We start from the raw sequence: 25836 nt of genomic DNA on the forward strand, positions 1-25836 counted from the left end.
TTGGAGGGAACAATATCAGGCAATCACAGTCCTGCCTTTTGGAGGAAACCAATAAGACAGAGGATCCAAATACAGCAGCTTAAATGAACCAATAGTAGCTGTACCCTCTGGAACCAAAAGGCAGTTACTTTACCCTAATGCAAATACAGACAATAATAATACAGTTATAAACTCCTTTGACTCAATACACAACACCCCTCCCCCCCTAGTGAGCACAACAGACATAATCTCTCAGGTACTGTGGGGTCCTACAACTTCTACTTGATCTCCTGACAACAGGTGTTGCCGGTTCTGGATTGGGTGTCACCTGTGGTAGGGGGGCTGCTATAGGGGTTTCGTCAGGAACAGATGGAGTCCCAGACCTCTCAGGGTCCCCTACCTGTACCTCGTCATCCTGAGGGCTAGCAGACCCTGGTTCATTTGCTGAAGCCCCTGGTGACTGCACCTCTGGGCCATTTTCACCCTGGTCTTGCAGCCAGGGATGAATTATCAGACTCCTCTCTGCTGAGCGCCCGGCGCCTCAGCTGATCTATATGTCTCTTCCAAACTTGCCCATTTTCCAAGGTCACATAATAGGACACAGGTCCACTAGTCCGGGTGACCACACCAGCCACCCACCGCGAACCTCGTGAATAGTTCCTCACCCAGACCAGATCTTCAGGGGTGAAATACCTTGTTGTGTCAGTCTCAGCCTGGGGGGTTGCTCTTGAATTACGGTTTGGCATTTTATCCGGTGGACATAATCCAGCACCGTTACCAGTCTTCTACCCAAGAGCAGCTCAGCTGGCGACTTGCCCGTTGCAGTACACGGCGTCGCATGCTGCAAAAATAACATTCGCGCGATGCGAGCTGACCAGTTACCCTCCATTAAGCGCACAATGGATTCTTTGGCTGTTCTTACCATGCGCTCCGCCTGCCCATTGGAGGATGGGTGAAAGGGCGCGGATGTGACCCCTCTTATGAAGTTATCAGCCAAGAATGCCCTGAATTCTTGGGATACAAAAGCTGCCCCATTACCTGATACAATGGTCTCAGGTAACCCGTGGGTTGCAAACAGCTGCCTCAACACCTTGATTACGGCAGCTGATGCCATGCTAGGGACCATCGCCACTTCTAACCATTTGGAATATGCATCAACGATAACCAAAAAGACCTTCCCCTGGAATGGCCCAGCAAAATCTAAGTGCAGCCAGCTCCAGGGAGATCTGGACTGCTCCCACCAGTGAACTGGTGCTCTGGCCACTTCTGGCCGCACCTCTTGGCATGCCTTGCATGTTCGTACCCATTGTTCTATGTTCTGGTCCATTCCAGGCCACCACACATAACATCGGGCTAGCGACTTCATCCTGACCATTCCCGGGTATCCCATGTGAAGCGTCTCAAGAACCCTGTTTCTCAGTGGTGCTGGGATGATCACCCTATCTCCCCACAGGAGACAACCCTTATGCATGGACAACTCGTGGTGCCTTGTCACATAAGGCCTGAATTTTTCTTCATGCGGACCACCTGGCCACCCCCTTCCCACCCAAGTGAGCACACGGGAGAGAACAGCATCTTTCCTCGTTTTCTCAGCTATATCAGTAGCCGTTACAGGAGCCCCCGAAAGTGTTTCCAGCATCATGATGTGCTCCGCTGGAGCAGGATCCTCATTGCTCCCGCCAGGAAGGGGCAATCGACTCAGCGCATCTGCGTGGCACAACCGTTTCCCCGGCACATGGGTCAAGGTGTACTGGAACCCGTTCAGGAATATAGACCAACGCAACATTCTGGGGGAGAGAATTTGTGGCGTTTGTTTGTTTGGGTTGAACAACCCTAACAGTGGTTTGTGGTCCGTTTCAATGGAGAAATGGTGATCGTACACATAATCATGGAACTTTTTGATTCCTGCCACAATTGCAAGCGCCTCTTTGTCAATTTGAGCATAGTTGCGCTCCGTGGCCGACAACGTAAGGGAATAGAAAGAGATGGGCTTTTCCAACCCATCCGGTTCCCTATGACTCAGCACTGCCCCCAGGCCGTATTGAGAGGCATCACATGCCAGGACCAGCGGCTTCAACTCATCATAATGAGCAAGGATGCTCCTGCTACTCAGCATTCCTCGCAAGGAGTCAAAAGCCTTCTGCTGCCCCTGCCCCCATCGCCACACATTCTTTTTCTGCAACAGTCTATGTAATAGTTCAGCTACCAAAGCTTTATGGGGTAAGAACGAATGATAAAAGTTAATAAGTCCAAGGAATGACTGCAACTCCGTCTTGTTCTGTGGTCGTGGTGCCTTGATGATGGCCTTAACCTTAGCATCTGTGGGGTGGATGCCTGATGCATCAATTTTAAACCCCAAGAAATCCACAGTTGGCACCCCAAAACTGCATTTTTCCTTTTTTAGTTGCAACCCCACCTCCTTGAACTTGAGCAACACTGCACGGACACGCGCAACCAGTTCCTGTGGGTCTTTTCCAGCAATCAAAACGTCATCAAAAAATGGCAAGACCCCCGGCAGACCTCTTAACAGGCGTTCCATGAGTCCTTGAAAAATCCCTGGGGCCACACAAACTCCAAATTGTAATCTGTTAACTCTGAACGCCCCTTTATGTGTGACAATAGTCTGTGCTTCTGCTGATTGTGGGGTTACTGGCAGCTGTTGGTAAGCTTGTGCCAGGTCAGTTTTTGTGAACACCTTGCCCCCAGCCAGTTTAGCCAACAGATGTGATACGACTGGAATGGGGTATGAGTTTCCCCTGAGTGCCTTATTGATAGTACATTTGTAATCAGCACAGATCCTGACTTCCCCATTTGTTTTAAGGGGCGTGACGATTGGAGTCTCCCACTTAGTGGAGTCCACGGGTGAGAGAACCCCCTGCTTGACCAATTTAACCAGCTCTGCTTCGATCTTGGGTTGCAGTGCAAATGGCACTCGCCTTGGTTTGAGTCGGATTGGGGCCACCCCAGGGTCCAATTCGAAGTCAACTGGGGGCCCTTTATAACAACCCAGTTTTCCATTAAAGAGACCAGCAAATTCTTTGCATAATGCCTCGCTCATCTCAGGGCAGGTTTGGATTGAATTAAGCCCTGATATACTCAGTTCCAGGGCGGGGAACCAGTCAGTGCCCAGGAGACTGGGGCGACTGCCCTTCGCAATCACTAGTTTGAGTACCGCCTGTTTGTCCCGGAACTGTACTCTCACGGCACACATTCCCATGACATGGATGCGGCCCGCTGAATATGACTGCAAAGTTGCCGGGAAGGGCTCCAGAGGGGGCAACTTACCCCTGGGGAAGAATGTCCTCGCGGTCTGGTCCGACACGATAGTGAATCCAGATCCGGAGTCCACCTCCATGTCGCACAGCTGACCCTCAATCTTCACCTTGACGTGTGCCTTGCGCTGGAAACTGCACGACCCTCCCGTTGATCTCCGTCACGTAGTGGCAGTCCTGTAGAACATGGTTTGCTGTGGGCGGTCTGCGATGCTCCAGTCTAGGTGCTCCTGTCGCTCCCAACGCCGCCGATCTACAGACCCTGGCGATGTGGCCTGTTTTCCCGCACGTCCGGCACATAGCATCCCGGAAGCGACAACTCTTCCGCTCATGGTTTCCGCCACAACCAGGGCACCTGCCTCAGTGATCTTTGTGCACTGTGCAGGCCTGACGCACTGACTCGACCCCACGGACTGGGCTCTGGCTCGGAGTAGCCTCTAGCTCGTCCATGGCATGCGCAACTTCTATCTGTAGCTTAGGGGCCCTGCGACTGGCATCGAGCTCCTCTCTTTCATAATTCTCTGTGGTGGTGGCCTCCTTCAAGGCTGAAGCAAGGGTAACCTCTTCTTTAGCCACGATGCGTCTTCTGGCTTTCTTGCTGCTCAGACCACCGATAAACCGATCCAGGAGAGTCTCTTCCAGATCCTGGAAGTCGCAGTGCTGAGCGAGCTTCCGCAGTTCAGCTAGAAATGCAGATACAGACTCCACAGCACGCTGCTGCCTCTTATGAAACTCCATCCGCCGGGCCATCTTGGTCTCAGTAGGGGCCAAATGGCTTGTTAGGCAGGCAAGAATATCTTTGAGAGATGTCTCACTTAGCTTCGCTGGAGCAAGCAATGCCTTGGCCAGCTTGAAGATCTCAGGCCCACAGTAGCTCAGGAATGTGGCCCTTCTTTTGCTGGCATCGGTGATCCCTTGAGCCACTGCGAAGAACTCGAAGCGTTCGACGTAGTCTTCCCACGTGTGGGGCTCTGATGGCTGGAAGGGCTCCAATACCCTTGGACTCTCCATTGTCCTGAGGGCAGGGTCGTCTTCTCAGCTGGCCAGTGAGTCTTGTTCTTAGCTACAATCCAGACTCTGAGGCAGGGCTGTGTTTAACCGCTCCTCAGTATTCCGGATCCCACCTTCGTCGCCAGTTGTTGTGACATGGGGTTTGTGATTTCAGCTCTCTTGACATAATACGCTGGAGACAGTTCTCTAGTAACACTTCTTTATTAAAGCAAACAAGACTGGGGCCTGAGGAGGGGAGAGCTACATTTATAGGAACAGGGAACTAGCTAGAAGGATACATTTTGGAGGGAACAATATCAGGCAATCACAGTCCTGCCTTTTGGAGGAAACCAATAAGACAGAGGATCCAAATACAGCAGCTTAAATGAACCAATAGTAGCTGTACGCTCTGGAACCAAAAGGCAGTTACTTTACCCTAATGCTAATACAGACAATAATAATACAGATATAAAATCCTTTGACTCAATACACAACAAAAAGGGTGTTCTAGCTTCTGAACTTGCTGCAGCTATGAATATAGGCAGGTAATTTCTTTTACATGCTGCAGGGCTAATGAGTCTGGAATCAGGATTCTCCCTTTCTTCCCTCCTGTCCTATGGACAGCATGAACTTCATGGAGCTACATCAGGGGTTGCCAACCTTTTGGAGGGGGGGCAGTGGGCACATTTTGAATTTGAAGGAAGTTCTGTGAGTGCCAGTCACAAAATGGCTGCCATGGGGAGTGTGGCATAACACATCCTGGCTGCTGTGCGGGGCATGGAAAAAACACAAAATTAGACACAGTACAGCCATTGCTGCTGCTCCCACCCGCTTCCTGAACAGCCTCCCCATGGTTGGCAAGCAAATAGGATGGACCAACAGGCAAGAAGGGAAACCATCCCTGCCAGTTTTTGCCCTGTGCAAATCATTCAAAACCAACCAGATTCTGAGGGGGCATTTTTTCTCTTTTGAGATAAAACTTAAAATAAAAAGCCAGGGACCACAAGCTGGTGCCTGTAGGCACCATGGTGCTCAGACCCTCGAAGAGAGACCCCTGTAGATGCTGGGTTAGCAGTTCCTGAGGTAACTGCAAAGAAAGACACCTAGAACAGGCGCCGGCTCCGCATTTATAGAACTATGCCTATGAAATAGTCACAGTGGGGAAAACTGCCTGAGGATACTGTAATTTTCGCAGGAAGGGGCCTTGGGGTGCAACAGAAGATAAACTTAAACATTTTAGGCCTTGCCTGAAGTAGTCTCTCCCCTCACAGGTCTTCCTCAAGGCACAGCTCCCTTATGAGGAGTCCCAGGGCTGGAGGGTAGGGCAGGGCAGGTGGAAGGAGGCCTGGCCTGGTGAAGAAAGCCTTGCCAACACTGCCTCAGGATATTGTCAGGGAAAGGAAGAGGAAAGATGGCAGGAAGGGGCCTTGGGGTGCAACAGAAGGTCAAACTTAAAACATTTTAGGCGTTTTGGCTAATTAAACCATCTATGGCCTTTTAAATGTGTCGGGGGGGGGATCTATTGTGGGAATTTTTTGCTATTATGTTACATATTTTGTGCTTTTATATTGTAAACTGCCTTGTGATATTCAGGTATATTAATTTGTTAGATAATGATCATTTTCTATACTTTAACCCGAAACTGCCTAATTCTCAGTGGCACTTGCCCATGACAGCCAAAAGCAGGCAAAATCACCTGAGAGGAGGGGCAGGGCAAGTTGTCCCACAAAATGAGGATTTCTACCTTCCTTTCCTTTATGGCTCCTTAAAGCCTTATTTATTGCAGCTTCCGCTTTTGAAATCAACAGTCCAGTTTTTTAGGTTGCCATTTAAAGTTTTAATAATTCCAGATGTTGTGGACATGTGCTTCGTATGTTAATCCTGGGTTTTTTCCCCCTTGTTAAAGATTGTCCGCTGTCATTTGTATAATATCAATAAGCCCGACACCTTGGAGAACAGACGGAAGAATCTAGTTCTTTTTACTTCAGCTGGTCTTGCTCCCAGCATCCAGATCTTCAACAGTACCTATTCCAAAGTCTTCTACTTCAAAATGACTCTGGTAAAGCATTGCAGAAGGGCTCATAGCACATCATTTACATGCAGAAGGTCCCAGGTTCACTCCCTGGCTATTTCCAGTTAAAAGGGATCAGGTAGCAGGTGGTCACCTCTGCCTGAACTCGGGACAGCCACTGTCACCAGAATACTTATTAAACAATGCCATAACATTCGGCTGGAAACTTGCAGTGGTCCAATGTGTAGCCCAAGGACCACATGCAGTCCTCAAGACCTTTTCTGTTGGCCCTCAGCAACATATGATGCCCTCTCAGCCCTCACACTGCCTTCCCAAAGCCAGCTAAGTGAGGTGCTTGGTTTGGGAGAGGAGGCGCAAAGGCTCTGCCAAGGTCCTAGAACCTTATTACCTCCTTCCCGAAGCTGGGAAAGGGCTAACTGCATCAGGGCAGTGTGTGGCCCACAGATTACATGGTCAGAGTACTCTTGCGGCCCACTTAGTATAAAAGTTGGGCCGGCCTGAGCTAGATGGACAAGCAATCTGACTTGGTTTAAGGCAGGTTCCTGAGGTGCATCTGCACTTATGGTTTTAAACGTTATTTATAAGGGCTACCTGCAAAATTTCATGTTTGGATCTCAATGTTTTGTATAGACATGTCTGCCATATTGGATTTTATTTAGGATAAATGGGTCTTTTGGGAGCAAAATATAACAGAAACAAACAAGACTTCAAACTATAATATCAGTTAGTCCAAGCCTTTCTTTAGAACATGGGTAGGCAAACTAAGGCCAGGGGCCAGATCTGGCCCAATTAGGTTCTAAATCCGGCCCGCAGACGACCAAGGAATCAGCATCTTTTTACATGAGTAGAATGTGCCCTTTTATTTAAAATGCATCTCTGGGTTATTTGTGGGGCCTGCCTGGTGTTTTTACATGAGTAGAATGTGTGCTTTTATTTAAAATGCATCTCTGAGTTATTTGTGGGGCATAGGAATTTGTTCATTTTTTCCCTTCAAAACATATATTCTCGAATATAAGCCAACTTTTTCAGCACATTTTTTATGCTGAAAAAGCCTCCCTCGGCTTATACTCAAGTGAGGCGGGCGGTGGTAGAGAGATGAGCCCTTTCTCGCCGCTCGTCCCTCTGCCACCACCCGTAAGCTATGAGACTATCAGCTACGAAAATTCATAATTGGGAAATCAGTCCGCACCTAAATGTATGTGACTCTTCAAGTATTTAAGACTAAAAATTTTGGGTTACCATCCTTTCTTTAAACAAAAGGGAGAAGGTGTGGATTCGTGGAGTATTAAAATCAACCGAGAAGAGTTAACATATAATACAGGTGAGAGATTTATAATTTCCACTTATTTATCCTCACTGGCTATTGATGCTTCCTTGTGTTGTTGTTGTTTTTGTACTCACGTAAGGTGGTGCCATGTTTTTGATTTCAAAAGAAAAATTTTGCACAAAATCCTGCTAGCGGGGGGGGGGGGGATTTGACAACTTGGTAGTGAGCATTTGGCACAATCTCAAATGGTGCATAAGTAGTATACCAACTTCAGTGGAGAGAAAGCCAGTTTCAGGATAATGTATATTGCACTTTTTTTGTAACTTTCTCTATTTGGTGAAGGGTGTGTTATAAGTCTGAATAGAAAAAAAGAGAAAAATAAATTGGCCAGAAAAAATATGCAGGAATGTTCATTACTAAGAATTCAGTTGAAGAGCAGTGCACCATTGTAGGCAACATTTGAGAAGAGCATGTAGGCATCATCAACTTTGGTGATCACTCGTAGCCGAGTAATATTGACATAAACATACAGCAATATCCCCCTGTGGACCCCTGAAATTTGCTCCAGAGGGTTTGGTTGTGGGGATTGCAAGAGGGAGGAGAAAAGGAAACCATGTTGTGTGAGCAAAGGCTTGTTTGCTTGACGTTGGATATCACCCATAATACTTGTGTACTTATATGACTAATCTGTCTCTGTCTTTCTTGTACATGCCGCTGAAACAGATGTTAATCCAATTGAGCAATGGTTTGTAAAATTTAATATGCATCATGGTTTAAATATGTTCACTACTACGGGAACCTTGTTGGATATCGTACGAGGTACGTCATAGCTTATAGGGAGTGTTTGCGGTTTTGTAAGTAATTCTGGTCTATTGGAAATTAGCACGGACACTAAGTATGAAGTTTTCCTGAATTTATTCATATGATATGGAAAGTTATATTTATATTCTGCTTTTTTGGCCCAAAGTCTCCAAAGCAGTAAACAACATTGATACATATGAATACAAAAGAAATGAATGATAAAACTGCAATACATCATCATCATCATCATCATCACAATAATAATAATTTATTATTTATTCTTCCGTCACTACATTATTCACAATTAATTTAGCCTTTTGTTCTGAATAAATTGCACCTATACCATTTCCAAAACCTTGACCAACCCCCACCCCCTGTAAATTCTTCTTCATAAAACTCCCAAGAAATGTTGTCAAAGGCTTTCTCCGCGTCCACAAATATCAGAACTGCTTTAGTATTGATCTTCACTTGTAGTTTTTCTAAAATATTAATTATGTTCCTCGTATTGTCAGACAAATGACTGCCCGGGAGAAAGCCCGCTTGATCTTTATGAATTTCTTCTGCTAGCACCTTTTTTAATCTTTTAGCCAAAATATCTGCAAAAAATTTATAATCCACATTAAGCAGTGATATGGGGCGGTAGTTGTCAGGCCTGGTCGTTGTCCTCTTCAGATCACCACACGAACACTTCTTGTTCTTTTATAACTTTTTATTGCTTATTAACAAAACAATATTATAAACAGTTCTTAAATATTATTCTTCAGAGTCACTTCTTTCAGATACCTTCTGAGCTCTGCTTCTCCGTGACCAGCCAGTCTCAAAATGGCGAAGGCGCCCTTCCCTTCGCTTTCCCGCTCTTTTTTCTAACCTCCCGGCTAGAGCTGGCTTGTATCTGCCCTTCTCCGAATCTGAGCTAGAACTTAACCCTTGCCTTTCCTGTGAACAGCCAGTCCCCCCCTGTTGTTCCTCTTGCTCTCTTCTATTAGATTCACTGCTCTCCTTCCCCCCTTGGGGAATGCTTTCTCCCTCTGGTAAACTGGAAACTTCTAACTCTTCCCTGACAGTAGTTCTTGAGCTGTGTCTTTTCAGTCTCTGTTTTCGGTATATGTGTAATATAAGCTTCCTTCCACGACTCTGGTGCCCTTTTCCCTTCCAGTATTTCATTACAGACTTCCTTTAAAGGTTGTATTAACCATTCTTTCAGAGATCTGCAATATCTTGAAGTCAAACCATCCGGTCCTGGGGATTTACCTAATTGCATGTTCTGGATGGCCCCTTCTACTTCCTGTTCCGTTATTTTGTAATTCAGCATTAACTTATTTTCCTGAGAGATTTTTTGTAGTCCACTAGTTTCCAATGTCCATTTCTTTCTGCGTCTCCTGTGTATATAATTGTTTAAAATACCTCTGGAAGCACTTTCTAATCTCCACTGAATTCTGTATATTCTTTCCTTCCATTTCCAGATTCGTAATGGTATTAAGTTTTTGTCTTTTTTTCATTTGCCAAGCCAACAATTTCCTGCACTTATTTGCTGATTCAAATGTCTTTTGTCTCATCTGTTTAATCTTCCATTCTATTTCCTGATTCATCATTTTCATATATTGTACTTGATATAACTTTATCTCTTTCAGGATCTCTTGCGACTTTGGTTTCGCTCTCAGTTTCATCTCTCCTTCCTTTATTTTTTCCAGGATTTTATCTTTTTTCTCATTTTGAATTCTCTTCTTGATTCCATTCTGTTGTATCAGAAATCCTCTCATAACCGCTTTGCTTGCATCCCAGATTACTTTTTTCCCCCACAGTAGTATTCATGTTTATCTCAAAATAGTCTCTCAAAGTTTTTTGGGCCTTCTTAGTCACTTATTCATTCCTAAACAAAGTATCATTCATCCTCCATCTAAAGGAACCAACTGGCGTCAGTTTCATTTCCATCTTCACAGCATTATGGTCGGAGCAAGTTTTGGGGCAGATTTCCACTTTACTAGTCTTCGGAACCAGTCCTCTAGTTACCCAAATTTGGTCAATTCTTGTCCATGTCATTTTAGCCTCAGAGAAGATAGTTCCCTCTCTTCCCATAGGATTCTTTGTTCTCCAGATGTCAACTAAATCCATATTTTCAGTCATGTCAAAAAAAGTTTTTGGTAGTCTACCATCCTTGGTGACTACCTGTCTCAGTGCCTTGTCCATATTTGTAGACACCACTCCATTTATATCTCCCATCAGAATCATATTGTAATCCATATAGCCCATCAGGATCTCATGTAACTTCTTGAAAAATTCCGATTTTCCTTCATTTGGTGCATAAATACCTACTATCAAAAATTTCTCTCCTTGTGATTGAATTTCAATTGCAACAAATCTTCCTTGGTCATCTTTAAATATAAATTTCGGTGATAGGCTCTCCTTTGCATAAAGGACTACTCCTCTTTTTTTTACTTTATCTGATGAAATAAATTCTTGGCCCAATCTTTTGTTGCTCAATATCTTCCTGTGTAGCCTTATCACATGTTTTTCTTGCAGACAAATCAAGTCCAATTGTTCTTTTTTCAGTAAATGAAAGACTCTCCGCCTTTTTTCGGGGAGTTCAGTCCATTAACATTCCAGCTTAGTACTTGCAGTGCCATGATGTAATTACTCTAATTTTCCTCCAACTGCACCCAATGCCTGCTCTTCTTCTGTTTCTAGTGTCGGTGTCACATTCACTAGGCGGTCCAATCCAAAAGGTAATGTTGCAATGTCCACTATTCCTCTTTTTGGTGATCTTCTGTCCAACGCTCTTTGCTCTAGTCCTCTGTCTGGTGATCTTCTGTCCGATGCTCTTGACTCTTTTCCAAATTCCTTCTGCAGATCTTCTTCGTAGTTATTCAAAAACTTTACTTTATCTTCTACTGATCTTATTTTTATTTTTCTTCCTTTGAAGCTGAAGGATAGGCCTTGGGGAAATTCCCACCTGAAGATGATTTTGTTCCTTCTCAGCAGGACAACCAAATCTCTGTAATTGGACCTAAGGTCCAAAAGATGTTTCGGGATATCTTTAAATATTTCCACTCTTGACTGTTGTATTACCAAAGTCCTCTGGTAATGCCAACCTAAACTTCTGTCTCTCTCTTCTTTAGATCGGAGGGTAATCAAACAGTCTCTTATTCTGTTCTTCTCTTTCTTCCCTCCTCTTCCCAATCTAAAGGCCCTCACAATTTTAAATTCCTCTTGTTCCAAATCCAGCTCCCAAAATTCTGCAAGTTCCTGCGTGAGAAAGTCTATCAAACTGTCATTCTCCAGTTCAGGTACAGCTCTGATCCTCAAATTTGTCTGTTTCTCCTTGAGCTCGATCATAGAAAGCGTCAGCTTATGGTCCTGAAGTTGCCTCTGTAGGTCTGGGACTCTCTCTGTTTCCAATTGTATTACCTTAGATTCCACAGCAGCAACTTTTTCCTTGGCTTCCTCTGCGGTCTGTCGTGTCGAATTAGATTCCTGTATCAGTTTCTCAATGGTTTCTGTGTTAGTATTCACCTTTTGTCCCAAACTATTTATGCTTTCTGTATTTAAATCAATTTTAGTAACTGCAGCATCCACTTTTGCATTTGTGGTGTCTGCTTTCTTGTTAAGTTGTTCCAATGATTCATTTATCTTACTTAATGCAAGCGCTAAAGCCTCTTCTGATGACATTCCTCTTGATTTAGACCTGGTTAGTACAGCCGCAGATGAGGCAGAAGGGCCAGATGCTGAGGCTCTTCGCTGCCAAGACCTCCCAGACCTTGTTGTTTTGTCTTGGATTGACAGGTCTATTTTTTCTTTTCCATCTGCCATAACACTTAAGTAATTCAAGGTCAATCCCACAGTCCCAGAGTCTTATCTTAAAGTTGGAAAATTCCCCTAGTCCAACTCTTGTAACAGTTTCAGAAGCTTCCTCTAGGGGGAAATAGTTGCTAATTGTATTTGTATCAATCCAAAATATCACCTTTTAAAACACAATTGCAACATAGTTTCAATTTTCTGTTACTTTTACTTCTTTTAAAAATAACATTTTACTTCTTTTAAAACCAGAGGAGGACAGTTGAAACAACATATCTCTCTTATTTTGCTAGCTGTCAGCGAACGATCTATTTACAGTCAATGCATGTTCCAAAGTACGGCAGTCTTTTTGGCAGCCCGTTTCCAGATTCTGAGTGGTGGAGCTTTAGCTTCCTTCCCTCTCTTTTGCAGGCAAATACAGTCCAAAACACCCCCCCTTCTCCTGCTTCCAAGGGGGGGTTCACTATTTTTAATGCTGGAAATTTAGTCCTTTACAATAGGCTTTCCAAGACTTTAGCTTGCAGCCCTTTGCTTCAGTCTCTTTACAAAAGAGGAAGGCGGACTTCCTGTTTTGAACCTCCCCCGTTTCGTTGCCAAATTCAGACTTTTAAAATTCCAATTCTTCACTCTACTCACGGGTAGTTACTTTTAAATCCAATTGTCCACAGGAAAAAGTCAGCGCTCTCCGGCAACGGCTGTGCCGCTTCGCTCCGTGGAAGAAGCAGTCGATTCAAAGCACTGCGCTGCTCACCCCACTTCGCTCCGAACCCCAGAAAACGGGTTTCCCTGCAAGTAGGGGAGGCGCAAGAGCTGCCCGCCGAATCCCACGTTCACAGGCTTCACCCGCCTGTGATTTTTGAAGGGTCTCCGCCTTCACCACGGCAGCCAGACCCGATTCCTACAGAGCAAATTCCTCTCGTTCAGAGGAATTCCGCCATTACCGATGGCGCTAACCTGGAAGTCCAATAGTAATTTATTATTTCTACCCCACCCATCTGTCTGGATTTCCCCAGCCACTCTGGGTGGCTCCCAACAGAATATTAAAAATACAATAAAACATAATGTGTCACACATTAAAAACTTCCCTTCTCGCAGTGAGGGAACCACCAGAAGGCCCTCAGAGCTGGCCCTCAGTGTCCGGGCTGAATGATGGGGGTGGAGACACTCCTTCAGGTATACTGGGCCGAGGCCGTTTAGGGCTTGAAAGGTCAGCACCAACACTGAATTGTGCTTGGAAACATACTGGGAGCCAATGTAGGTCTTTCAGGACCGGCGTTATATGGTCTCAGCGGCCACTCCAAGTTGCCAGTCTAGCTGCAACATTCTGGATTAGTTGTAGTTTCTGGGTCACCTTCAAAGGTAACTCCATGTAGAGCGCATTGCAGTAGTCCAAGCGGGAGATAACCAGGGCATGCATCACTCTGGCAAATGAGTCCATGGGCAGATAGGGTCTCAGCCTAGGTACCAGATGGAGCTGGTAGAAAGCTGCCCTGGACACAGAATTAACCTGCACCTCCATGGACATCTGTGAGTCCAAAATGACTCCCAGGCTGTGCCCCTGGTCCTTCAAGGGCACAGTTACCCCATTCAAGACCAGGGAGCCCTCCAAACCTGCCCGTCCCCCCAAAACAGTAATTCTGTCTTGTCAGTTGAAACAAAATATCATACTGGCAGGATTTCCAATGGCCACCATCATGAAAAAAGAGAGTATCCCGTGTGTGTTTGTATTTTACTAAGAACAGGTCTAAGGAAGATACTCATTACTTGAAGTGGTCTCCTAAAGGTAAAGGTAAAGGTACCCCTGCCCGTACAGGCTAGTCTTGCCAGACTCTGGGGTTGTGCCCCCATCTCACTCAAGAGGCCAGGGGCCAGCGCTGTCCAAAGACACTTCCGGGTCACGTGGCCAGTGTGACATCGCTGCTCTGGCGAGCCAGAGCTGCACACGGAAACGCCGTTTACCTTCCCGCTAGAAAGCGGTGCCTATTTAGCTACTTGCACCCAAGGGTGCTTTCGAACTGCTAGGTTGGCAGGCGCTGGGACCGAGCAACGGGAGCGCACCCCGCCGCGGGGATTCGAACCGCCGACCTTTCGATCGGCAAGCCCTAGGTGCTGAGGCTTTTACCCACAGCGTCACCCACGTCCCGAAGTGGTCTCCTAGTACTCTTCAATTTTCCAGCAGACTTAGACAACCTTGTCTCTTCTGTATGCCTTCACCCACTTCTGTATTTCCCCCTACCTTCCACCACAGTGATGGCAGTCCCATTCCCATCCCCCACCCCAACCCTGGACCAGACTGATAACATCCCTTACTCACCTCCAAGGGTGTCTCCACAAATTTCAGAGATAGTCGCATATTTCCTTCACTCTTTAAGTAAAAAGCACAAAGAATTTTTGCTTTCTTAAACATTAGTGCTCTTTTGCAGATCCTCTTCTTCAGTGGTTTTGGACCCTTGGTGAAAACGTGGAAGTTAATGATACATTGTCTAAAGTAGCCTCTATCAAAATAGCAAAAACTCCTTGTGCAAGTGATGTAGCAGTAATTGGTCTGATTTATAGAACAAGAAAAATAGGTAAGTGTCTTGCATTTTTACATAATTAGCTGATCCACCAGCTTTGTTTTCCAACTGGGTACAGTGGGATGTAAAAGTTTAAATAAAATAAGTGTACTTGTTTACTCAGAAGTAAGTCCCACTGTGTTGGCTAGGGCTTAATCCTATACTTGCTTGGGAGTAAGTCTCATCAAATGCAGTTGGTTTTGCTTGTGAATGCATTTGTTACATTTCTACTACACATGAGTGTTCTGCAACTAGCTGTTAACCTGCGAAATGCTGGCTCCATGTGCATATGTGTCCCCTTGGGGAACATTGTGTGCAAATCTAGGTCTATTATTTCAGGTCAGTAGGGGTGATGGTGGAAACCCTGCTTCTAAAGAGGACTTGCCTGATTCAATCTGGAGAGGTCACCACCAGGATCAAATCATGAGTCCACTTTAGAATTCACATTCCAGCAAATTCCTTTATGAGATAGTCTGAGTGTTCAGCACTGCCTCTGTTCCTATTTACTTTTTTCCCCTTCTAAAATGTTCCACTCTCTTGTAGGGTTGCCATATGTCCGTAATTTAACTGGTGAAAATAGTGTCCGGGGGGGGGGGGGTTCGGAAAATCGGCTAAATGTCTGGAATTTTGAGCTCAACAACTTTGAGTTTCATTATTTTCTAAAATAATGTGTGCTCAATAGCTTTGAGTTTTCCCCAAAAAGCTCAGCAACTTTTACTTCTAGAAATACAGCAACCCTAGGCAGCAGGAAAAGGCCTTCTTGCTGCCATGTGCGTTGAAAAGAGTAGAGGAGCAAGTTCCCTGTGGAGCAACAGGACTCAGGACATTCTGTTGCTCTCAAAGGGTCTGGTGCAGCTTTCATGGACAATTCCCTCTCACAGCAATGGAAAAAAGCTTTGGTGTTGTTGTTTTGGCTATGCATTCAGAATAGAGGGAATAATTATTGGTAGGTATGCACTCCTCCCCCCCCCCTCATGGATCACTGCCTTGCCGTGGCGAAGGGGCTTGAATAACTCAGAGAAGCTATGAGCTATGCTATGCTTTGTTGTTGTTGTTGTTTAAAAAAATATCATTTGCAGTTTTGCAAACCTTTTGCATCACTGGCACTATTTTAGCTCGGCAAGCAATGACCCTTGCATACTGAGCATTCAAAATATATGGAATAAATTGTAGGTATGCATTTTTTGAAATGGTATCCCCTCCCCCCCAAAAAACAATTAATTTGAATTATTTGCTCGCTGGTTTGTTTGTTTTTAGTCAAATATGTGTGTGATGGTGAAAAGCATGACTGCTAGAGCATTTTGCTGAGAATCTCAGGTGGGAAGGAGAGGACAGGACACAACCACTACACTGCAGCGTATTCTACAATAACCACAGGAATACGCCAGGGATATGTTTGCAACTGTCCCCCATCCCACCCCATACCGAACCACCTGCTTGTGCTTATTAACTTAGATATGTGGTACTAGTAAAGCAGGCAGACATGCTTTCTTTCAGTGTGTGCAAATAGGTTTGAGCTGAGTTTTCAAGGTCTGTAATTGTATCTGTGGATACAGGGGTGCTTATTTCCTGATTGTGCTGCTGTCGGGGTGATAGGTTGTGCTTCTACCCAGGCTCAGCATATATTTGTAAATAAACTCAAATATCACAGAGAAACCTCCAGTCATCTCTTCATCAAAAGCGAAACCAAACCAGCTACACTGCTGAAATTTCTGGGAAATATGAAGCTTTATAACAGTGTCATAAATACTGGTAGCCTGGCTTTATACTGTGATTCACTTTTCATGTAATGCATTGTTTTCTTTTGTATTTGTAGGACTAATTTTAGGATTGACTGACAGTGGATTTATGGATGGGGATACGGTATGGTTTAACTTGTCTGCTACCATTTGTGCCATCTTGGAAAACGGTAATTTTTATTTTCAGTTGTTTAATTGACCCATATGCATTTCCTTTTTATTTGTAGCCTGTCTTACCCCAAGGCCTTAGAACACGTTGCACTTTCATAGAATGTACAGGGTTGGTCCAAATACAGACTACACCCCTAAAATGAGATCTCTCAAAACATAGTTTCTCTATTTATAAGAGTGTCACCATAGACTGCACTCAGCTTTTATATGAGCCAGATTTTTTGGGGGGGGGAGGAGTGTGGCCTATATTCAGACCAATATAGTAATTGTAGGTCTCAAAGTGAAGGTTGTGGTGTGGTTCAAAACCCTAGGATCTGGAGAGCCCTCCCTCATCCCTTTTCTTTGGACAGTGATAAGAAAGAATCTCTGCCTCCTTGGGTCCCAAATTTCAGCTTCTTGGATATGGGAAGCCTCATCCCTCAGCATTTAGGGTCTTCTCTCCCTGGGGTGGGATTGACAGGTCAGATTCTACAGCCCGTTTAGGGCTTTTGACTGACGCCAGCCTTGAATCTGGCATGTTGGGCTACTGGTGCTTTCAGCTGTGGTTCCCAGGGTTGCCATTTTTTTTACTCTGGAGTGCAGAACCTCCAAGTGTCCCTATTTTCCAGAGACAGTCCCAGATTTACAGGAGCTGTCCCGGTTTCTGATTTGATCCCAGAATGCCCCACTTTTTCTTAGGATAGCCTTATTTTCATCAGAGAAATACTGGAGGGTATGGAGTTATCTGACCCCCAAGGCATCTGAAGGCAGCCCTGTATAGGGAAGGTGGTTTTTTAAATGTTTAATGTTTTATTGTTTTTTATATGTGTTGGAAGCCACCCAGAGTGGCTGGGGCAACAAAGTCAGATGGGCAAGGTCAGAAGAGTCAGCCTCTGTTCTTGCTGCCCCCTGAACTTGCCTTTGCTATATATTTTTTAAAAAATGCAGCAAAGGAGCACAGTTCGAAAGAGCAGATTTCATCACTCCACCCTCTCTAAAAACCACATAGATCTAGACCTTCTTCAAATGCATATCAGGTGCATGGATTGCCCAACAAATCCGGGTGTCTCAATATGGGTGTAATTTGCCATGTCTATAACAAGTAATGATGGAAGTCTGAGAGATGCAACTCAGGTTACTCACAGTGCCTTTTCTCTCCTCAAGATTGTTACGGACTTGCGCTTGTGGATCTCACCGTAACAAATACTCGTCTTGTACTCCTCACCTCACTAGGATTATTTATCAGTGATGATCTGCGCATTAAAACTGGAAAGCTGTTGCAGGTACATATGTGCACTTCGAAATATCCTTGTGTCCCTCCCCCCCCCCAATCATCTAATGTTTTAAAAACCACTGGTAAGCATACTGCAAAAAAACTAAGTTTGGAAGATCTCCAATGCCATACATGTCTGCTCATTCAGCCTAAGACTATAACCCTACTATACACATTTCCTGCAAGTAAGTCCCATTGAACATGGTGAGAACTACATCTGGGTAGGCACATCTAGGATTGCGTTGTTAATCTGTGTACTAATTGTTCTCTTCCTAGTTCTCCTGATGCACTAAGTGTATGAAGAGGCTAAGCTGGTTGCTCCAGCTTAGCTGCATGGCATTCACAAGCCATTCTTGTGTTCCTATATCAATAATTAGAAACTTTCACCACTTTGGAACTAAACCAAGTTTTACTGCCTGTGCAACGTTTCTGGTTGATGTGTGGAAAAGCATATGAACCAGACCTTTGAAGAGAATTTGTATGTGAACCATTTTAACCTTACCAAACATGTGGTCTTTTTCTATGCTAGGGGAAGTGGGAAACTTTGGAAGGAACTTGAAAGGGCAAATTTTAAAGGTCTTAAAAGCCTGGAGCAACCTAGCCAGATGGGCAGGGTATAAAAAATAAAAATTATTATCATATTCCCATGCTTCACTTTTGCTGCATATTTTGTGATTTTAAATATCTGCTGGGGTCTCTCAATAAAGAGTACTTGCCCCAAACTTGGATCTTGGTATCCAGGACTTCTCCTTTGTGTACCTATTTTTTCTTTGCACCAACAGTAGCTTTGCTGCAGTTAATAGATACCTCTTATATTAAGATCAATCTCTGTGGCCCTGCTTCAGGAGTGCTACCTTTAGAAGTGAAGGGGATTGTGACAGGGCCTTTTCTGTTGTAGCCCCTTGTCTTTGGAACCCTCTCCCCAGAGAGTTTTGCTGGCACCATTGTTGAATTCTTTTTAGTGATGGGTATGGTACTTGATTTCCTTAGGTGTTTTAGCTGTCGGTTTGTAGCTATTGCTTATTTCCTGTTATCTCACAGGAAAAGTACATGCCCTGGCTAGGTTGCCCCAGGCTGTTGGTGGAGACAGGCTTCTTATGTCACTCAAAACAACCAATGACCATATTAATAATATTGAGTGTAAGTGGTAAATAAATATGTAAAGTAATACACTTGTGAAATTGCTTGTGAAAAGTGTGGGAGAGAAAGTGATGATTCATACAATTTGGTCTTATTGTGTTTTATTTCAGTTTGGCAAACCAACCTTATGTGGCTTTGAAATGGTGAGAAATTGCTAAATGTTGCGTTTGTTGTTCTCAGTGGTGTGTTTTTTAACATCTCACAAATAATGTTTTCTGAAACTCTTTCTGGCATTCATTTTGTTAGCCATTTAGAAATAAGTGTCCCAAGGATCATAAATCATGTAGTATACAGATCCTAACAATGAAATCCAGAGACCCTGGTACACTGGGCAGAATGCTAACATTGGCTTAGTATTGACATCAAATTTGTTGTCAGAATCCTATGCATTTCCAGCTGCAAGTTCAAATGTAAATGGCAGCACTCTAAAGGAGAGAAAACATAGCAATATATTGTGATACACACACACACCCCAGCACCGACACAATGCAATCTCTGTATGCTAGGCAACTAACACCTGCAAGTCAGCCGTGTTGCTTCCATGCCCTCACTGAATTTCATTTCTCCACCCCACCCCACCCCATGCTGACCAACTGCGTGGTTTATAGACAGGAGAATTATTGGGCCGTCTTTGTTTTCATTTTTATTATGTACTCTGTGTTATTTTATTGAAATTTTATGTTGTGAACTGAGTTATAGGTTATAGGTGGTATACTACTACTACTACTACTACTACTACTACTACTACTAATGGTTTAACACAGTCGCAGTTCACAGAGGAACTGTGAACTTTGAAGTGCTGAGGGATGTGTGTAGATGAACTCCTTTTACTCTTGTCCCAGTCACAGACCCATCCTGGATATTGCTGGAGTAACAAGCTGAATGAGGGTTGGGGGAAGGGATCCCTCTTGGTCCATTCCCATTTATACAGAGAATAGAGCTATAACTCACAAAAACTTTTATAAATTGCTTAGAGGCTATTGCAATTAAGCAGTATATAAATTACTGTGATAAAGCAGTGAGTTTTGAAAGCAAGACATAGGATAGTGCATTGTATAGTTCCAGTTGCTAGTTTCCACTTGTGTGCTATAATTTCAGAGGACAAGAGGAATTGGGTCCCATTGAGGCCATATAGCTATCCTTTGATCTGTTAATTCCCTGACAAGGTTATATAAACAGCTGTCAGTGTGTTAAATCAGAATTCTGTGCTGCATGAGAAGAACAGAAAGAGGCAGTGTGGTAGTTTTCTTTTCTCATGACTATCATTGGGAGCTGGAATGAGATCTTGGGGAAGTTGGTATCTCAACTACATCTTGCTCTGCTTCTGACATCTCTGTAATTCTGATACTTTTGGCCATTGATTCTCTTGAGTTGTTCCGCCACCAGCACCACCACTAATATCACTGGCATTGCCGCTAGAAACTAGAAAGCTAGTTCTGTTTTCTGACATTTGACAGTATTGTCCACTGTCTTCCTTGGCTCCACAGAGGTTTTTAGGCAATGTGTGATAGTTAGAAAGGACGACTTGTGCCTCAGCAGACCCTTTCAGAATCTTAACAGCTATACTATGTGAATTCACTTGGCATGCTAAGTATTTCCTTGTCTTTTTCCACCCACAGGATGATTATCTTAAAGCTGAAATATGGTACAGCCTCCAGTGTCTAGCTAACAAAGAATTATACGAAAGTAAGAAAACCAGGGACTCAGCTAGATTGGTAAAGAAGAAGTGATTTATATGTGTTGAATGTGTAACTTGAAGCCATGGGTTCTCCAACGTTATGGAGAAATATAGCTGTGTCATCTACTGTCCTAATGTCTGCTTCCAATGTCTTCATGTAGCTGTTGAAAAACATGGGGGACAAAATAGCACCCTGCAAAACTCCATAGTGTAAATGGAGTCAAAGAGCGCTCCCGCAATGCTTTCCTGCAATAAACCAGCTCAAGCCAGAGAGCATGCCTCTCCGCTCATATACACTTATATATTTTAAGGCATGTCACAAAAATAATTTCAAATTTTCACCCTGAGTTCTTTTTAACTGTTCACATGAAGCTGGGTTGATGCTTTTTGTAAAGTATATTTTAGAAGTGCAAGCACTGAGTTGTAGCTAATATATTTCTGCTTTTCTTGCAGCGGACTATGTTAGTCTGTCATTCAACAAAGATAAGTCATTGAGCCAGGTAAGGCAAATGACGATAAAACCTTATGAAAATTTGCCAACGTATAGTTGAGGTTTAAGGGACGCGGGTGGCGCTGTGGGTAAAACCTCAGCGCCTAGGATTTGCCGATCGCATGGTCGGCGGTTCGAATCCCCGCGGCGGGGTGCGCTCCCGTCTTTCGGTCCCAGCGCCTGCCAACCTAGCAGTTCGAAAGCACCTCCGGGTGCAAGTAGATAAATAGGGACCGCTTACCAGCGGGAAGGTAAACGGCGTTCTGTGTGCTGTGCTGGCTCGCCAGATGCAGCTTGTCATGCTGGCCACGTGACCCGGAAGTGTCTGCGGACAGCGCTGGCTCCCAGCCTATAGAGTGAGATGAGCGCACAACCCTACGGGCAGGGGTACCTTTACCTTTACCTAGTTGAGGTTTGGTGCATTCTGTTCAGTACATAATTTGACTTCCTGGCCACCTTGGCAAATTAATGTTCAGAAATCAAAAAGACAGTTGAGCCAATTTATTACTGGAAGCTTTTGTGGTCGCTATCAGAGCTTTTCGGGAACTGGCTGCCATATGTTACTAGGATAAGTTCAAAGTTCTTATATTTATTTACAAAGCCCTTAGCTTGTAGCATAAGGAGCTTATGATAGCATAAGGAGCACCTCAACCTTTTGATCACTACCTGATCACTGAGGTCTTTGGAGGAGTCACTGTTTGGGGTCCCCACACGTCCTTGTATTCACCAGGGCCTTTGCTTCAGTACTGTTGGTCCAAAAAAGCAGGTTCAGAGCTTCAATCCAAAACAGGCTTCTGATCCAGGCTTCTCAGTCCCACAACAGTTTCTGGCAGAAAATTCTCTCAACCTCACTTCAGTTTGCCTCTGTCGATGCTGTGCAGGAAAATTGAAGTCACAGGTGAGTGATTTTCAGCAGAAGAAAACTGGTGCCAGGCAGGATGAAGATGAAGGCATTTTGCAACAGTTTTTTCTTCAAAATAAAAGTGGCCAGGTTAAACATATACACAGGCCCTGCTTTCTGCCTGCTAGCCATGCAAAAATTCACAAAATATCCAAATGTAAAGAATTATTCTAAGCCTCACTATACACTCCACAGATTCAGATATCTGAACATCCGGAGTTTACCCAATTTCTTACTCCTTGCATGTTTTTCTTTGCTAGTCAGAAGAAGAAACCATGCAGGGAGGGAGGGAGCGAAAGAGATCAGACAAATCAGAGCAGGAGAGATTCGAAAATTTATTTCCCCCCTTTGTCTTTCTTTTGCTGTTAAGCTGAAGCCATCTCAGGAAGAAACCATGGAGAGATGGGACTGGGGTGGGGGTGGGGGGAGATCGTACAAAAACCACAATTAGAAACGTTCGCACAGGAATTGATGGAAATGATGTGAATGCTTGCCCATGGAGTGATTTCCAGGGAATGCATAGTGTTTGGTTAGTAGGACCTGTGTGTACTTTTTTAAAAGCATCAGTAATGTGCATTTTGGGCCTTGTCCTTGTAAAATCTTCTTGCTTTGCTTCTTGTTTGCATTTATACAGGAGAGGCCTGCTGAGTGGAGCACTGACACGGCGAGTTGCTGCCACTTACCAGGAAGGAGGACAGAAGGGGCAAGGTAATGGGGAAACCACTGCTGCATGGGTGCATCATCATCAACATCTTCATGTTGGTGCACCGTACAGCTCTGACCTTTCTGTTGCCTTGGCCCTTCACTTCTCCCTCCTGGTCAGTGGCAGTGGCTGTCCTGCTAGGAGGCCAGGTACACACCATTGCCCCTCCCCACTCGCCACTCCTGTATATTCAGAGCTCAGTGGATTCTTTGGCAAAGCTTTTAAGTTCAAACAACGATGTATTTCTAAATCGTTTACTTTGCATCCTTTTGTTGTTGTTGTTGTTGTTTTAAAAAAAACAGGAATCCACTTGTTTCTATAGCAATGATACATTTCAAAAATGGCACAGCTGCTTGCCTCACAAAATGAAAGGTGAAGGGCACTTTTCTAGACGGGTGGTTTCTTTTCTCGTTGATTATGAACAGAACACTGGCATCGCATTGTTATCTCAACAGGTACAGTGCACCAAAGGACTCCTCTGAACAGATGGCAATTTGCTGCTCTAGTTTAGAATGGATTCTCATTTTTGGTGATGTGATTTATGGTTTGGTGAAAGCATTTGAATTGAATTAGAAAGGGGGCAATTCGCAATGGATGGGACAACTGATTGAAAGCCCCCTCTCCCCATTTCCCCTGGCTGACCCACCAATATCAAACCTGTGTCCTGCAATAGCCTCAACTCCCTCCCCACCCCACTGCCAAGCTGGGTGCCTTCAGGAGGATTGGTGGGATATTAATTAACTAATTAGCACATAAACTTCCACAGTTCACAGGTAGTCTATGAATGCCTTTCTGAAGAATATAGATCCTTCTGTTCCCTTTCAGTTCCATGATTCCAATATATATGTTGGATATTTTTTTCAAAACAATGGCTATGGTGGTGTTTTAAAAAGGAAACATTTTAAAATGAGGCATTGTATCTTCTGGTGCTCTGAATCCCTGCAATTGTTGTCTTTTCTAAAACATCTCTTTTTCTTTGTCAGCTACAAATGCCACAGGTGACTTCTCCCTCCCTTAGAACAATAATTAGGCAATATATTTTTGATTGCCCCTTAGAAGGCAGAGGAAGTGCCCAGATAGATTGCATCTGGGCACCTCTTCTACTGCATTCTTAAGGTCAGTAAAAGTGTGTTGTTGTTGTTGTTTAATTGCTCTTGGTCAGTCTTTCCTTCCCTCTGAGGCACGAGGGCATTCAGCTAACTAAACGTCCCGAATCTGGGACTCATAGGTGCCAATTCCCTGGGGGCCTGGGGGCCCAAACACCCACAAACTTCCCCATGAAGGGGCCAGGCACCCACAAATTTTGGTGTCAGGGCCAAGCATGCGGCATGGCACCCACGACCCTGGGCTAAGCTTTCACTCCTGCTGGGACTTTGAGGCCTGTCTAACAAGCACTTCCTGAAGAGGCAGAAGCAGCAGTGTGGCAGAGAAGAAAATGAAATCCGTACTTGGATTACTTGATCTTCTTGCAGCAGAAGGGCATTCTGCCCATCTCAGTGCAGTTCTGGCTCCATATGGCAGCTGTTTGAGCCAGCACTTCATGTATGTTCCCTTTTCTCAGCTTCTTTTCTGAACTTAGAGGTCCCAGCCTCTCAGAAAGTGCTTATTAGCTGTGCCTAAGGGATGAACCAGGGCCTTCCCTTCAATTAACGCCTTCCTGGCAATGAGAAGGTCTTAACCAGGTATGAATTGGCTCTTGTTAGGCAACTATCCCTCCCCAGTTCTAACACTCCGCTTGGACACTGTGTTTCTGCTGTATCATTTCTTTCTTTGATAATGCATATGTTTAACTGTGTTTCCTTCTTTTTCTTCCTAGAATCGGGCATTGATATCAGTGCATAAGTTAACAGATGGCAGCATGAATAAAAAAAGAAAATTCCCAGCCTTCTGGTTTCCAGATCCGCGATTTATACCAAAAGGATTGTATTTTCACACAAACAGCCATTTTCTGTATGCATATGGCAATCAGGTGTGTAAGAAGGAAGGTGTATTAACAACTGGCACATAGTGTTGCAAAGGTGGCATGCCAAACCCCAACCTCTGTCAAGCGGTAGCAGGATTCTGGGGGTTCCAGACTCTCACCCTGGAGCCGTGTTTCCCTTGATAATCAAGACACAGAAGTCACACATCCTCCAACATTTCTCCGATGAAAATAGGAACGCCCCATTCCATAACAATAATTCTACTATTTATACCCCACACATCTTACTTGGTTGCCCCAGCACTCTGGGCAGCTTCCAACGTATGTAAAAACACAATAAAACATTAAACATTAAAAAACCCCAGTATACCTGAAAGAGCGTCTCCACCCCCATCATTCTGCCTGGACACTGAGGTGCAGCGCAGAGGGCCTTCTGGCAGTTCCCTCACTGCGAGAAGCCAAGCTACAGGGAACCAGGCAGAGGGCCTTTTTGGTAGTGGCGCCCGCCCTGTGGAAGGCCCTCCCATCAGATGTCAAAGAGATAAACAACTACCTGACATTTAGAAGACATCTGAAGGCAGCCTTGTTCAGGGAAGTTTTTAATGTGTGACATTTTAATGTATTTTTAATCTTTGTTGGAAGCTGCCCAGAGTGGCTGTGGAAACCCAGCCAGATGGGTGGGGTACAAATAATAATATATTATTATTATTATTATTATTATTGTTGTTGTTGTTGTTGTTGTTGTTGTTGTTGTTGTTGTCACTTCAGTGCTGCTAACACAGTGGTTTGACTTCACCCCCAGAGGCGCAATCCATTGTCTCTCAAGACAGATGCATGCCAACAAAGATCTCTTATACAATATTCATTATTGTCTCCCCCCTCCCTTTTAGGTGTGGGTTTCTTATGATGGAGGCAGCACTTTTATACCATTTTTCACCTTACATTCTGAGACGATTATAGAGGTAGATTCATGTGTTTACACCCAAGCGATTATATTTGTGACTGACTCGGCAAACCTTTACTACAGTAAGGCAGGTAGGAAAACATTAAAAAGTAGAGTCTCCTGCAGTCTTTGAAGACTCAAATATGAGATTAGGCTAAGAAACCAGGTCCCCCAACCTATATGTTCTCATAGCTAGATAGGGAGAAACAA

General features: G+C 44.3%; 1 protein-coding gene across 10 annotated transcripts in view; it reads left to right on the top strand.

Annotated features, from left to right (window-relative positions):
- LOC309369039 (cation channel sperm-associated auxiliary subunit beta-like) overlaps positions 1-25836 on the top strand; it is a 108268-nt gene that overhangs the window by 57390 nt on the left and 25042 nt on the right. For 5 of the 10 annotated variants that reach the window (XM_081909573.1, XM_081909571.1, XM_081909569.1 and 2 more), the window contains 12 exons: positions 6148-6300; positions 7534-7594; positions 8264-8359; positions 14557-14703; positions 16505-16597; positions 17742-17860; positions 19101-19133; positions 20610-20676; positions 21122-21168; positions 23065-23217; positions 24579-24731; positions 25574-25718. In XM_081909573.1, coding sequence (XP_081765699.1) covers positions 6148-6300; positions 7534-7594; positions 8264-8359; positions 14557-14703; positions 16505-16597; positions 17742-17860; positions 19101-19133; positions 20610-20676; positions 21122-21168; positions 23065-23217; positions 24579-24731; positions 25574-25718 — 1267 coding nt within the window. Of the gene's footprint in view, positions 1-4792; positions 4950-5182; positions 5325-5586; positions 5686-6147; positions 6301-7533; positions 7595-8263; positions 8360-14556; positions 14704-16175; positions 16195-16504; positions 16598-17741; positions 17861-19100; positions 19134-20609; positions 20677-21121; positions 21169-23064; positions 23218-24578; positions 24732-25573; positions 25719-25836 lie in introns of those variants that run through there. The other 5 variants (XM_081909572.1, XM_081909578.1, XM_081909575.1 and 2 more) reach the window with 5 other exon arrangements.

The sequence above is a fragment of the Podarcis melisellensis genome, assembly GCF_964234715.1.
Source record: "Podarcis melisellensis genome assembly, chromosome: 1".
Classification (NCBI taxonomy): domain Eukaryota; kingdom Metazoa; phylum Chordata; class Lepidosauria; order Squamata; family Lacertidae; genus Podarcis; species Podarcis melisellensis.